The sequence below is a fragment of the Trichosurus vulpecula genome, chromosome 2 (genome assembly GCF_011100635.1).
Source record: "Trichosurus vulpecula isolate mTriVul1 chromosome 2, mTriVul1.pri, whole genome shotgun sequence".
NCBI classification, from domain to species: Eukaryota; Metazoa; Chordata; class Mammalia; order Diprotodontia; family Phalangeridae; genus Trichosurus; species Trichosurus vulpecula.
Genome location: NC_050574.1, coordinates 333,311,964 through 333,327,487, shown reverse-complemented (window position 1 = coordinate 333,327,487; position 15,524 = coordinate 333,311,964). Strand labels below are relative to the sequence as shown.

The 15,524-nt window shown below is 39.3% G+C and overlaps 2 protein-coding genes across 2 annotated transcripts in view; one reads left to right on the top strand and one right to left on the bottom strand.

Moving 5' to 3' along the window:
* The window catches only part of PDIA5 (protein disulfide isomerase family A member 5), a 183,252-nt gene that overhangs the window by 62,525 nt on the left and 105,203 nt on the right, over positions 1 to 15,524 (top strand). The window lies entirely within an intron of this gene.
* LOC118838916 (biogenesis of lysosome-related organelles complex 1 subunit 2) lies at positions 5,527 to 6,007 on the bottom strand. Its single transcript, XM_036746298.1, has one exon. The coding sequence runs from the start codon at positions 5,846 to 5,848 to the stop codon at positions 5,549 to 5,551; it is 300 nt and encodes a 99-aa protein (XP_036602193.1). The 5' UTR covers positions 5,849 to 6,007; the 3' UTR covers positions 5,527 to 5,548.

The following is a 15,524-nucleotide window of genomic DNA, read 5'->3' as shown; positions in this document are numbered from 1 at the left end:
TCCAAAGCCCTGCTGCCCAAACTATTGCTCCTCAAAGCTGTGCTGCCAGGTTAGCTGCCCAACACCTGCCCTGGATTTCTGGACTCCCATATTCCTGTGGCTCTAGATCCCGGGTTAAAGGGTCTGTTTCCTGCCTCTAATGGAAGAAGATGAAGGAAAAGGCCCAAACCCTAGTCCTGTTTCTCAGGGCCACATGATCTTAAAGTGTTGTCTACCACCCTTCCCACCAGACCCACCCCTGCCTTATGGCATGCTGTTTGTCACCTGCTATGAGTGAAGGAATCTTTTACCCTCAGCTAAGAGTGTAGGAAAAAGCTACCTGAGTTTCTGAGTCAGGCCATTTTGCAACTGTGAAGCCAGTGGAAAAGGCTACTTACTACCATGAGGAAGGTCAGTGCCAAATGTTGACATATGTGTCTTTCATGTTGATAATGCTATCTTAGGTGTTCTAGGACATGTACCAAACTACTATTATATAAGGAAATATAAGGCCTCTACCCTCAAGCAGCTAAAATCTAGTTGGGGACATAATTTGGATGTACATGCAAAATTAAATAACAGGCTGAGGCAGTGTAGTAAGTGCAGAATGATTGGTAGTGAAATATTCCTGGTTCATCTATAGGAATTAACTAACAAAACACATAACTGACTCTTAATGGGGCTTCATCAAAGGTGCCTAAGGAATGGGGAGACAGAAGGGGAGAGGGAAAGAATACAAACATACTCATTAATCCCACTCTGGCCTGATTTTCATTAGAGGCAGGTAAGGTCCAGAAGTTTTCTGACCTCAGATGAGTGCTTTTTCCAGGACACCAAACCATTCAAAATCAGCTCTTCTGAGTTCTAAGGCAACCACAATTGTTAATTACTTAATTAATTAGAGCTAAACTATGAAATGCTAAATAATTGTAAGCTATTATTATTTTGTAGCCAGTATATCAATTCTAAAGAATAATTACGATGGAATTGTGTTTGTACATGCTACATGTCTTCCTTATTAGGATACCTTGTATGAGTAATTTAGTCATAATCCTCTGGCAGCAAGAGCTAGTTTAACCCATTCTTGCCTTTGGCTTTCATTCCAAAACCTTTCAAGAAATTCTGTGATTTTCAGATTTATTCTTTTCTTTTTTGGTGAGTTTGAATTCCCATATGCCAGCAAATATTTTAGAAACCAGAAAGGCACAGGGCCTGTGTGGACGATTTTCTATGTTCTGTAGGCAGATGTTTATGTGATGGAAAGTGTTGGGTAGAAATGTAAACTATGTTTTATCTATGATAAAGTCTGCCATTTTGGAGGGTCAAGATGAAAATTAAGGAAATCAGTTGATTTTGAAATGGGTTATATGCAGCTTTCTCCTGTTTATTCTTTTCTATTGGTCACATTCTCAGTGTTGCTTACCTTTCTGGTTCTTAGTCTTAGATCCATGTGCTGACCTGTCACTCAACAAAGAGGGTAAAAGATAGGATTATGTCTAGTAACACACTGTCTCTCTCCACTTCCTACATATATTAATTTCAGTGTGATGTAGTAAAAAGAAGACGGACTTGAGGAGACTTGGGTTCTAATGGAGGTCCTGATGCCCAAGTAGCTGACATTTACCCCTCTGAACCTTGATCTAAGTATTGTTGTCTTCATCTACACAATGAGGATGATAATACCCATCTCAAAAGACTGTTTTGCAGGAAGTGCTGTGTAAACTGTAAATGAGTTGAGCATCAGTACGTGTTGAGTAGTTGTTATTTCCTAGAGGCTGTCAAGGAGATTGGAGTGTTTCAGGAACCTTTCCCTCCCGACTGTTTCCGTCTTTAGAGAACTTGCTCAGCCTGCTCAAAAAATTCCCAAAGAAAACATCTGATTATAACTTCAGCTCAATTACTTCTCTGCTCCCAGATTTTCTTCTGTTTTGACTGCTTCTTGTCAAGATGCCAAGAAGCAATTTCAGTAAGAGGGTTACAAGGTCTTTTCAGTTAAGTTATGTAGTCTTGGAACATTCATTGCAGGGGACACTTTCTTCCCTACAGTCCCCTTTCCTTTCATGGCATACAGGAAGAAACCACATACTCTTAACACCAGAGCTTACCAGATGCCTCACACTTTCCAGGGACAGGAGAATTGGGGAGAGGGGAAGGAGATCTTCCCTCAAAGTTTTATACAGGTGAAATTTGGTTAAAATGAACTAATGAGGTAAGAGAAGTAGAATGTGTGGGGAGAAGGCAGAGGAGCTGGTGGTTGTTACCCCTCTGAAAATGGGAACGGGGCTACTTGGTTTGCCTCTAGGCAGATCATGCGTGCTAATTTCCTCTATCTCCTTGGGCAGTTCTGGCCTTCCAGGCAAAGTCAGAATTTAATGAAGAGGCCCATGTGCCAGATCTTAGAGGTGTTCGTGGTCACAGGATGGGTTAGTTTACCCTGTTAGCACAATTTAATCTTAAAACTCTTTCCAATTCTAAATCCTATGATCCCTCTGAATCTAACTCATGCATGACAACAAGAGGTTGGGGTCCAGGTCATATAGTAGAAAGGAGAGTTGCCAGATATTCATCCCTTCTCTCAAAGTAGAAATTATAGTTCAGGTAGTAAATGTATATTACTAAGTCCATGGTGACCCATCAATTTGGCAGAAATCTCTGTCCATCTAGGGGCTAAAAAGCTCCTTTTAAAAATCTCAAGTTAAGCATTCTTCTATGCCACACATTCACTCAGCAAAAAAAAAAAAAAAAGTGGAGAGGATTGTGAGAGATGATGCAGTGGCATCAGGGAGTCCACACCTGATACTGTGCTACATTTTTCTGAACATTATTTTTTTGTAAACTAGAATAGGCCTGCCACATAATGGTCAAGGACTGAGGACTTTGGTTTGTCAGGCTTCTGGATGTGTTTGGGGTTCTGTAACTGACCTCAGTAAACCTTGGTCACTTCATTGTATAGGTTTGTAGTAGGTTTTGGAGGAGTTTGCTCTTGGCAACCAAGATCCCATTCCCATGAAAATCCTTTGAATAGAATTGCATGCTATTCATTTATATGTGTGTGTGTGTGTGTGTGTGTGTGTGTGTGTGTATTCTCACATTTATGAGATTTACAGAGATCCATATAGCAGAGAGGATAACTAATGGGGCTGTAATTAATATTCAAAATGATCTCCATTAGCCAGATTTGGCCAAAATCAACAAGAGGAAATATAAAAGGGAAAAATATATAGTCTTATATTCAGTTGTTTTTTTAAGTGAGAAAACTATACTTCATTTGATGCTCAGAGTTCATCAATTCTTTCTGTGGAGGTGGATAGTATTTTTAATCATCAGTCCTTTGAAATTGTCTTTGGATCATTGTATTGATTAGAGTAGTTAAATCTTTCAAAGTTGATCATCGTTATAGTATTGCTGTACAGTGTGTTGTGTTCACTTTACTCTTCATCATTCATATAGGTCTTCCTGTGTTTCTCTGAAACTCTCCCCCTTGTCATTTCCTGTAGCACAATAGTACTCCATCACAATCATGTTCTATAACTCATTCAGCCATTCCCTAATCGATGGGCGTCCCTAGGGTTTCCAGTTCTTTGCCACCACAAAAAGAGTTGTTATAAATATTTCTGTACATATAGGTCCATTTCCTTTTTCCTTTGCTTTGAGGAACAGACCTAGTAGGGATGTTCCTGGGTCAAAGGTATGCATAGTTTTATAGCCCATTGAGCATAATTCCAAATTATTCCCCAGAATGGTTGGACCAATTCACAACTCCACCAACAGTTCCTTTGTGTGCCTACAGATAATTCTTGATTCATATAAATTTGTCTATGCAAATTTGACTTTATGTAAAGAATTCTGAAAGAAATCCACATTCCAGAAAAACAGCTATGTTAACTTTTGCTGTACTGTTCTTTCTTTCTCCTCTCCTGCCCCTGGCACTCTGTGGCCTCACACTGCCCCACCAAAAAACAAACAACAACAAAAAAAACCTTAAAAAAAAAACCAAACCTGCAGATCAAAGCATACTATTTGCTCTCTCTTTTTTGTTTTGTTTTGTTTTTTCTTTTTCATGGTTCCCATTCATTCTATTTCTTACATACAACATGACTAATGTGAAATTATGTTTAATAAGAATGTATGCGTAGAGCCTATGCCGGATTGCATGCCACCTTGGAGAAGAGGGAGCGGAGGGAGGTGGAGAAAATTTAAACTTATGGAAGTGAATGTTGAAAAATAAAAATAAATAATTTATTAAAAAAAATAAAATCCCATTTTCTACAGAAAAAAAACCCCAAAAAACAACCCCCCCCCAGCCTTTGAAGTGAAAGCAGAAGAACAGACATGCAGAGAGACCACTATGGCTGCAGCTACCAGACCAGTGGCTTGCCTTGAGACTGTTGATACTGAGAGAGGAGATCTTTGCCCTACTCTGCCTACCTGACTGCATGTCTAGCCCCATGTGTCTGTCTTCCATCTATCCATGCTTGGGTACTTTCTGTCTCTCCCTGGTCCCTCCATGACACCTGTCCTTTCCTGTCTATGTCCATTTCCAGACCCCATGTATCTGTCTCCCGCTTGTTCTTCCTCTCAGTTCTGGCCAGGCCCTCATATGACTGGCCCCAGCCCCAATGTTTTCCTCCTCTTGCACTTGCTTCTCTGTCCCTGCCAAACGTATCCTTGAACCACGTGCCAGCCCCTTCCCTCCCTGGGTGCACGGCCCCCTTCCAGCCTGCCTCCCTCCCTCGTTCCCTTCCCTATTTTCATTGTCAAATCGCATTGCATAAAGATTGTTTTACAAAGAGGTCCATGTAGTGGTCCATTTATATAAAGTCAGGTCTGTACTTTCCCTCATCCCTTCCAACATTTGTCATTTCTGATAGATGTGAAATGGTACTTCAGAATTGTCTTTCTCTAATCAATAGTAATTTAGACCATTTTTTCATATGACTACAGATAGCTTTGATTTCTTCTTTTGGAAACTGTCTCTTCATATCCTTTGATAATTTATCAGTTGGGGAATGGCTCTTCTTCTTACAGTTTGTCTCAGTTCTCTATACATTTGAGAAATGAGGCCTTTATTGGAGAAACTTGCTATAAAAATTTTTAGTATTACATTATTGTCTGTGGTACCTTTCAGCAAAATGTAGTTTCCCTGATTATCTCTTTTTTTTTTTTTTTTTTTTTCATATGTTGGCATTTATTATTTAAGTTCAAAAACAGGTTGTGAAAGGGGTGGGTGTGGGAGAGCCTAGAGGAGAGGGAGGGAAGAGACAGGGAGACCAGAGTCTCTCCTCTGTGTCTGCTCTAGACGGGGTTGATCCTGATTTTTGAGCCTTGGTCCAGGGCACACAACGAAGCACGCGATTAAGATGAGGTTGGGGGGGGTACAGGTTTAGGAAAACACGGCGGGGGTGGGGGTGGCCAGAATTACACATCCAACCAGAGGTGGGGGCTGGGATTCTCCTTGGATCAGCAGCACGGCTTTTTAGGAATTGAAGCATAGTGATAAGTTCCATCCCACTTATTTCAGCTCTTATAAAATATTCTTGTAGTTAAAAGTCTGAGCTAAAGAATTCTTTCATCGCCTCTCTAACTTCTTGTACTTTGCTTCTAGTTTCTTTGAATATGCATCCAATTTGTAAGCTGCCTGCTCAAGAGCTGCTACTTGCTCCTCAATTAGAGTGATCTGATCCAAATAAGGCTGAAGTGCTGCATATTTCTGGTTTAAGTCCTTTAGGTTTCTACTTATGTTTACTGCAATATCTTTCATTTCTAGATACTTCAAGCTAGTCAGTTTGTTCATATTTTCCAGAAGTTTATAGTCTTCACTGGTAGCTGTGAGCTCGCCCGTCAGGTACGTGGCCATTTTGGAGAACATGTCCTGGCACAGCCCCGTGATGTCCGCCTCGGCGGGCTCCGTGGCCTCCTCCGCTGTCTCCACCACGGCATCGTCTAGGCCGGGGAAGGGAGGTAGGAGAAAGGATGGAGGGAAGGATGGGATGGCGAAGAAAGGGGAAAGGAAGGGGGGAAGGGAGGGGGAGGGAGGGGAAGGGAAAGGGGCAAGAGTGGAAGGAAAGGGAGAAAAGGGGTGATTATCTCTTTTAATTAGGTCTATTTTTACTTTTGCTTTATCTGAGTATATTAGGAAGGCAGAATTTATGATTTCAAAGAGAATCTCATATGTGCCTAAAAGGTCCGGAACCGCAGGATATAAGGAATTCTCTAGGCAGAAGGCAGGAGAACTAAAGCATGTATTTACACTCCACAATAACAAGCCCACAAACCAGCGTCCCCATTTTGATATTTTCATTGAAAGCTTCCAGGCCCAATAAGTCCGCCTCACAAGGGTAGCCAGGAGGCCACAGAGAAGCGAGATGATATAAGGCAAAATCGTATACATGCTTCCCCTCTACGGTAAGAAGATTACCCACTAGCCTCTAGTCAGCTCTGCTACCGGCAGCTCAGCTTCGGCCGTAGGCGTCTCTGGCTCCAATCGGAAAAGGAAAGGAGGATCTTCAAGCCGTCCTCTCCCCTCTTATAGAGTTTTTGACATCATCAAGCGCGGCCTGAACGACCAGGGCCGATTGGTTCTTGACTTGGCCCCTCCCCCAGCGTAGACCACGTTAACACACCTCCCCTCAGCCAGCACCACGACTCATCACACAGGAAGCTCTGGTCCTGTCCCGGAAGAGCAAGCCCCAGCGTCCAGGGAAGCTCAACGAGGCAAGCTGAGTCATTCAAAGAAAACAAAGTCCATTCTGGCTACACTGAGATAATGATGCTACCCCTGCCTTTTTTACTTAAGCTGAAGAATAATAGATTCTGCTGCATCTTATTTTAGGTCTGTGCATCTGTCTTTCTGTTTCAAGTGTGTTTCTTGTGAACAGCATATTGTTGAATTCTGGTTTCTAATACATTCTACTGTCCTCTTCTGTTTTATGGGTGAGCTCTTCCCTTTTTCCGTCATTCATTATCATTCACTTTTACAGTTATGATTACTAACTGCATATTTCCCTCCATCCTATTTTCTTTTATTTATCCTTTTCTCTCTCTTTTATCCTGTCCCTCCTCAAAAGTCTGTTTTGCTTCTGACTACAGCCTCCTTTAATCTGCCTTCCTTTTTATCATTCTCTCATCCCCACACCCACCCTCATATCTCTTACTCCTTTTCCCTCTTATTTCCTTGTTGAGTAAGGTTTCTATACCCAACTGACTCTGTGTGTGTGTGCGCGCGCGTGTGCGTGTGTATAAATACCAGCACACATATATCTCTCTGTTTCTCATCCATTCATTTCTTTTTGACATCATACCAACATAATCAACTAACACTCATGCCCTCTGTCTATATAGACTACTTTTAACTGTCCTAATAATGACAAAGTTCTTAGGAATTACATATATCATCGTCCCATATAGAAATGTAAACAGTTTAACTTTATTTAGTCCCCTTTTTGATTTCTCTTTCCCACTTATTTTTTATGCTTCTCTTGTTTTTTGTATTTGAAAGTCAGATTTTTCTATTCAGCTCTGGTCTTTTTATCAGAAATATTTGGAAGTCCTCTATTTCATTAAATATTAGATAGTTCAATAAATATTAATTAAATATCCATTTTTCCCCAAAGGACTATATTCAATTTTGCTAGGTAGATGATTCTTGGTTATAATTTTAGCTCCTTTGCCCTTTTGTTCTTGGAATATCATATTCCAAGCCCTTTGTTCCTTTAATATGGAAGCCACTAAATCTTGTGTGATGCTTACCATGTCTCCATGATATTTGAATTGTTTCTTTCTGGCTGCTTGCAATATTTTCTCCTTGACTGGGAGCTCTGGAATTTGGGCAAAATTTTCATTTTGGGATCACTTTCCAGAGGTGATTGGTGCCTCTGGATCTAAGATATCAGGGCCCTTTTCCTTGATAATTTCTTGAACTATGATGTCTATTCTCCTTCTTTGCTCATGGCTTTCAGGTTGTCAAATAAATAATTCTAGAGTGAGAGCTCCTGAAGCTGTTGCTAACACTGTTGTAGCACCCCTGAAGCTACCGCTACTAACGCTCTTGGAGCTGCCTCCAAGGCCCACCTTGGTGCTGCTGCTCCATGCACTCTAGGCCAGCCCCCACCCATTTGTGCCAACATACTAAGTTGTTTTACACTGGAAAAATGTCTCATCCCAACTTTTTGTTGGCTCTGCTGCTTCAAAATTTGATTTGAGGTGTTATTTTAAAGTTGTTTGGAGGGAGATGTTGGGAGAGTTCAGCTGGGTTGATGCCTCTAATCCTCCATATTGGCTCTACTCCCTGTATTCGGTTTTAAAAAAAGGAAAAAAAAAACCTCATATGGACAAATATAGAATAGTGAGAATTATGTTGGTTGCAGTTCATTTGAAAACGGCTTGGAGATTTTAATTAACCATGAGCTTAATATAAGTCAGCAGTTTGATGAGGCTACTAAAAAACCATAGTCTTATTATTCTAAGTGTCTGGATGGCAGGAAGTAAGAGTTTAACTGTTTCATGCTGATCCAGTCTTGTCCGGAGCATCAGCACCGATACGGTGAAACAAGTCTAGAGAAAGGTGCTGGTTTGAAGTAACTAAGGACATTTCTCCTGTGGATGAGAAGATGAAGATCAGCACAAGTGTCAAAGCACTTTTATTCAGCTCACTCCTACAGCCAGCACCCGCTTGTGCTGGGTGAGGGGGACAGAAAGACAGAATGCTGTGATCCCGTGCTCCAGGAATCTGCGTTTTATGGGGGAAGACAGCATATCCAGTGTGTAAACAGGTGCAGGATAAATGCAAAGTGACGTACCAGGTAACTAACTACAAGGTAACTAGGGAAGGAGGGCACTAACACTTGGGGAGAATAAGGAAGGGCTTTGTGTAAAAGGGGATTCCTAAGCATCATCTTGAAGGAGATAGATGGAGGTGTATGGAGGGAGAGTATCCCAGGTAGAGGAACAGTGAGCGCTGAAGCATGAAGGTGGGAGATGCAGGCTGGGCAGAGCCGTTCAGTGTGGAGAGGGGGCTATATAGAGGGAGAGGAGAGGAGGGAGAGAGGTCAGGGCCAGGCTGTGAAAGGCTTTCACAGCCAAAGAGAGAAGTTACATTTTATTTTATTTAAATGAGATATTTGTAAAGTGCTTAGCGCAGTGCCTAGCACATGCTTGCTTGTTCAGTCATTTCATTTGTATCTGATTTTTTGTGACCCCATTTGGGGTTTTCTTGGCAGAGATACTGGAGTGGTTTGCCATTTCCATCTCCAGCTCATTTTACAGATGAGGAAACTGAGGCAAAGAGGGTTAAGTGACTTGCCCAGGGTCATACAGCTAGTAAGTGTCTGAGGCCAGATTTGAGCTCAGGGAAATTAGTCTTCTTAACTCCAGGCCCAGCACTCTGCACTGAGCCAACTAGCCGCCCTACCTAGCACATAGTAGGTGCATAATAAATATTTATTCCCTTCCCTCCCTGCCCCCACCTCCATTCTAGACACAATAGGGAGCCACTGGAGTTTATTGAGTAGGAAAGTGATATGGTTAGAACTATACATAAGAAAAATTACTTTTTTTGCTATATGAAGAATACCTCTATTAAGGACTATAAAGAAGTATACAGATAGTACTTTATACACATAGCATAAATCTAGAGCTGGAACTTCAGAGGTCACCTAGTCCTTCATTTTACAGGTGAAGAAACTGAGGAGCAAGGTGTCAGTCAAACATTTATTTATTTTTTTTAATTTTTGGAGCGGGGAAGGCAGGGCAATCGGGGTTAAGTGACTTGCCCAAGGTCACACAGCTAGTCAGTGTGTCAAGTGTCTGAGGTCAGATTTGAACTCAGGTCCTCCTGACTTCAGGGCTGGTGTTCTACTCACTGTGCCACCTAGGTGCCCCCAGACAAACATTTATTAAGTGTCTGCTATGAGTCAGGCACTGTGCTAAACTCTGAAAATACAAAGAGTCCAAAGACAGTCCACATGCAAGCAAATATGTATAAACGTGCTATATATAAGACAGGAAATAATTAAGAGAAAGAATGTACTAGAATTAAGAAGAGTTGGAAAAGGCTTCCTGCGGAAGATGAGATTTTATTTGGGACTTAAAGGATGCCAGGGAAGCCAGGAGGCTTGCTTAAGGTCATGTAGTTTTAACATATGTGAAGAGCTATCATATAGAAACGTTTGTACTGTAGGTCCAGAAAGCAGAGTTAAGACCAATGGACAGACCTTACAGAGAACCAAATTTCTGTTGAATAGGATCACAGATTCTCAAAGTTCAATTTAAAGTCATTAGATAAAATGATACCTTAAAGGGAGAGAATATAGATAGAGAACAGTAGAAGACCAAAGACTGAAATTTGTCATATGTTAGAGGAAAAGGAAGCGAAGTCACAGAAAGAAGCAAAGAAAGGTCATTGTTGAAAGTTATTTATGAGTAGGAGATCCATTACATAAAGTGGCATTTGGGAAGCCATTAGAGGTGAGAATTTCAAGAAGCAGTGAGGGAGGATGGCAGTGTCAGAGGCTGTAGAAACTAAGGAAAATGAACACTTTAAAAAGCCACTGGCATTGGTGATTGAACGACGGCTTTTGGGCTTGCAATTTCAGTAGAGTGGGGGGTGGGGGAGGGTGGTACAGTATCCTGATTTCAGGAAGCAAGGAGAGGATGAGTGGAAGAAAAAGTAGGGAAACTGGGGATATGGGCCATTTGTTTTGGCAAGTGGGAGGAAAGAAGGAAGGAAGGGAAAAATGGTTTGCTAAAAGATTTAGGACATATAAATTTGGTGATTTATACTAGACTTGCAAAGCATCAGTTCATTCTTAATCTTCCTTCACCCTGTTCAATTTGAAAGCAAAGTGTATATAGGGTAGCAAAAAAAATTCTCATTTCAAGTGGGCGAAGGTGAGTTCCTGCACTTGAATGGCTGATGCACTTTTTGTTATAAAGCCTGTTTGGGAAATAAAATAATGTGTGGAGCATTTCTCCAGACCCTCATTTCTCAGGATGTTTTCTTTGGGTAGAAGAAGAATAAAGGGAAAATGCTAATGGCAGTGATGTAGTTTGGTGATAGGACTTTGATCTTCACTTCTATAATATTATATTTTACATTCACTGTAACTTCCTTTCCACTGTACGTGACTGGGAGTAGGGAGAGCTAGATATTTGAAATATGTAGGGACACCGTGCACTTCACTTTAGCAATTAGATTCACACTCTCCAGATGCAATTCAATTCAACGACAAACATTAATCATCTACTGTGTTCAATGTGTTGTACCCTGTGGTAGGAATACAAAGAAAAAATGAAACAGTCCTTGCCCACAAGGAACTTAGAGTCTACTGGGGGAAATATAGTAGGTAGAAAGTAAGTAAATACATAGTGATTTCAGGAGGGGGAAAATACAGCTAGAGATCAGAAGAGGCCTCATGTAAGAGGTAACATGAGCTGTGTTTTGAAGGCAGCTATACACAGTGTTCCTAAAATCTGGACACATAAGCAGAATGTATATTTTGAAATATTTGGAATATTGACAGACCTTAGCCCCCTTGACTTCTTTTTCTGGGGTATGCTAAAGGGGAAGGTGTACTCAATGAAAATCACAGATGTAACACGCTTGATTGAATGCATAAAGAGTAAATGTGCTAAAATTCACAGCAGTGTGGACTTATTGCATCGAGTTCACATGAATCTTGCAAAGCACATCAACCTTTGCATCACAAATGATGGAAATCATATTGAAGATGTTATTTGTTAATATTCCAATTAAATAAAATGTGGTTGAAAATTTCATTCATTTCATTTCTTGAAAATATGCATTTTTGCCTATGTGTCCAGACTTTAGGAACACCCTGTAGATCCTGAAAAGTGAGAAGAAAGTGAGTACATTTTAGATATGATGAAGCATTTTCACATACCTTGTGAAAAGGTATGGAGAGCAAGAAATGATGGTGGACACCTATAATCTCTGCTACTGGGAAGGCTAAGACTAGTAGAACACTTGAGTTTTGGAGTTCTGAACTTCAATGTTCTAAGCCAGTTGGTTATCTTCGCTAAGTCTGGCACCAATATGGCAAGCTGCTGAGAGCAACAGGCCACAAGGCTGCCTAAGGAGGGGCAAACTGGCTCGGGTTGGAAATGGAGCAGGTCAAAATGCCTGTGACAGTTGGTAATGGGATTGAGTCCATGGGTGGCCACTCCACTTCAGTCCTGGATGACATAGGGAGATCCAGTCTCAAGAAGGAGAAAACAGGAAAGGAGGGGAAGTTAATCAAAGGGAAGGGTGAGCAAAAGAGATGAGAACTAGAATGATGTATACTGGCAACAGGCTGGTTTGATTGGAATGGAGAGTACCAGAGGGACTATGTAATAAAACTAGGAAGGCAGGTAGGAGCCACATGGTGGGTAGCTTTAAATGTCAGGCTGAGAGTCAATCAACAAGTCATAGGAACAACTGTGAAAGATAATGATAATGATAATGAGACAACCTACCAAAATTTCTGAGATGTAGCTAAAAAAAAAAAGTCCCTAGAGGAGAAATGGTTCTAAAAACATACATTAACAAAATATTAAAAAAAGGATTAATAAACTGAATATGAAATTTTTTAAAATTAGAAAATGAACAAACAAATCCAGAGTCATCTCAAAAGAAGAAATTTTGAAAATTAGAGGAGAAATAGATAAATTGGAAACAAAAAAGAAAAAAGTGATAAAACTAAAAGCTGATTCTTTGAAAAGACTAACACAATTGACTGTTAGTCAACCTGATTAAAAAGAAGAGGGAAGAAAACAAAATTTAAAAAATAAAAATGAACAAGGTGAGAAATCATAATATAGAATAAATAAAAAGAATTATCAGAGCATACTATTCACAGTTATATGCCAGCAAAATTGAGAATTTAAAAGAAATAGAGAATTATCTGCAAAAAAAAGTAAAATACACCAATTATTGGAAGTCTAAATAGAGATCTTAATCTAATCTCTGAATAGGAAAAAGAAGTAATATGAAGTAATATGAGAGAGAAAACTCTTTAGTCCTGATTAATTTAAAGGAAGATTCTATCAGATTTTAAAAGAATGATTAGTACCAGTATTACACAAATTATTTTCAAAAATTGAGAAAGCACTCTCCTGAACTTACATGAGACAAATGTAATATTGATACTTAAAATGAGGAAAAACAAAGAGAACTATAGATCAATATTTTTAGTGAATGTTGATTTAAAAATTTTATACAAAATTTTAAAGAAAAGACTGTAGCTACTTATATTAAAAAAAAACCCCGTTGGATTTATACTAGAGTTGCAGTGATAGTTAAACATTAGTAAAACAATGAACGTAATCATATTACAAACCAAAAAACCTCAAACCATGTGATTATATAAAGAAATTTACAAGAATCCTTTGATAAAGTTAAACACATTTCTGCTAATAGTAAATAAGTTCAAAATAAAAGTACAAAATATGTGCATAGATCTTTTTAAATGCGATTTAAAAATTTATTTAAAAGCCAAAAGCTAGGATTTGATGCAATAGGGAAATACAAGAAGTTTTCCCAACAAATACGAGGGTAAAGCAAGGATCCCCTCTTTCCTTGCTGTTATTTTACGTTGTTGTGGAAGTGCTTACAGTAGCATCTTGACAAGAGAAAGAAATTAAAGGCATAAGGATGGGCAAAGAAGAGATAAAACTATTCCTATTTGCTGCTGAAATGATAGTTTACTTACAAAATTTTGGGGAATCAGCAGAGAAACTAATTGAAACAATAACTTCAGGAAAATTGTAGGCTACAGAATAAATCACAAATATATCATTTCTATATAGCAATAACTGAATTCAGGAGGCAGCAGTAGAAAGGAAAGTCCCATTCAAAGTAACTACAAAGTGCATAAAATATCTGGCAATCAGTCCACCAAAGCGTAGGCAATACCTGTAAAGATACAATTGCAGAATGCCCCTCAAAGAAATAAAGAACAACTTTCATAACAGGAGTGATACTCAGTGCTTAAGGTCATGCTGTGCCAATATAATAAAAGTAACAATACTACTCAATTTATGTATTTAGTGCTATGACAATCAAACTACCAGAGCTTTACGGACTTAGAGAAAACAGTGACAAAATTCTTTTGGAGGAACAAAAAATGTAGATTGTCAAGAGAAATAATTTTTTTTTTAAAATAGGAGTGAGATGGGAATACACAAGGAAGAATCAGAAATAATTGAACTCAACCCACTGTTCAATAAACTCCAAACTATAAATTATCTAGGAAAAAATTCCCTACATGACAAAAATGGCTAGGAAAACTGGAAGGCAGTTTGGTACCATATACTATAATAAATTCAAAATGGATACATGACTAATTATTGAATATCATACCATAAAAAATGAGAAGAAAGATCATTTAGCTTTCACAACTATGACTAGATAATGAATCCTTAAACAAAAGGTAGTGTTAGTTACACAGGTCTGCTGTAAAATGAGAGGTAGTCTTGGAATACAATATTCTAAGAGGTGAAAGATATTTACATATAAGCTTACAGCCAAGAATAATTTACTCTGCTAAACTGAGTATGATAGTCCAGGGGAAGGGTCCACTTTCAACTTCTAGTCCAGTCTGCAGAGGAATAACCAGGGCAAAAATCCCATGCCAAAGGGCAGCCTGTAGTTCTGTCACTATGAACCAGCCAGGCTTTCTGGTTGCTTGATCAAGGGTGAGTCTAGCTTCAGGCTCTTGTTGCTCAGGCCCGGACACAGGTCAGGAAGTTGGAGAATCTGGGGAGCAGCCATTAGACTTTGCCCTGGATCAGACCACTCTGTGACACTGAAAACTTCCAGGTGTCCCAGCATGTCCTTGAAATCCTAGAGTAATGTAACACTCAATGGCCCAAGAAAGCAGAAACCCAGAGCTTCTGTTCATAAGTGCTTGATCCCTAACATCAAGTCTAAAGTCAAGATTGAGTCTGGAAGAATGAGCAAACCATTACAAATAATCATTATACTAACAAGAACATTTGAGAAATAAATATAGAAGAAAAATGGCTCTAAAACATTTACAAGCAAAGCTTAAGCAAAAAAATCAATGCTTTTAGTGAATGTTGATTCAAAAATTTTAAACAAAATTTTGAAGAAAAGACTATCACTACTTATTTAAAAAAAAATCATTGGACCAAAGCTTGGTCATGAATTCAGCTAGATTTTTTGAAATAGATGAAATAAGAGTTTTTTTTAAAAAGTTTATAAATCAGCCAGTCATTTATTAAGCGCCTACCATGTGCCAGGCACTGTGCTAAGTACTGGAGATACGTAAGGAAGCATAAGACAATTCCTGACCTCAAGGAGCCCACAATCTAATGTGGAGACAACAATTAAACAAATCTGTACAAACAAGCTATATTTAGGATAAATAAAAAATAGAGAGAGAAGGTACTATAATGAATATAAATGAAATGAGAATACTTGGGGTGGATTGAAAAAGATGATAACTGTGGAAGAAAGAATTGTAAAAAGAATTAACAGCTTGACACAAGAGGTACAAAAACCTTGTCCAAGCAATAAATTCCCT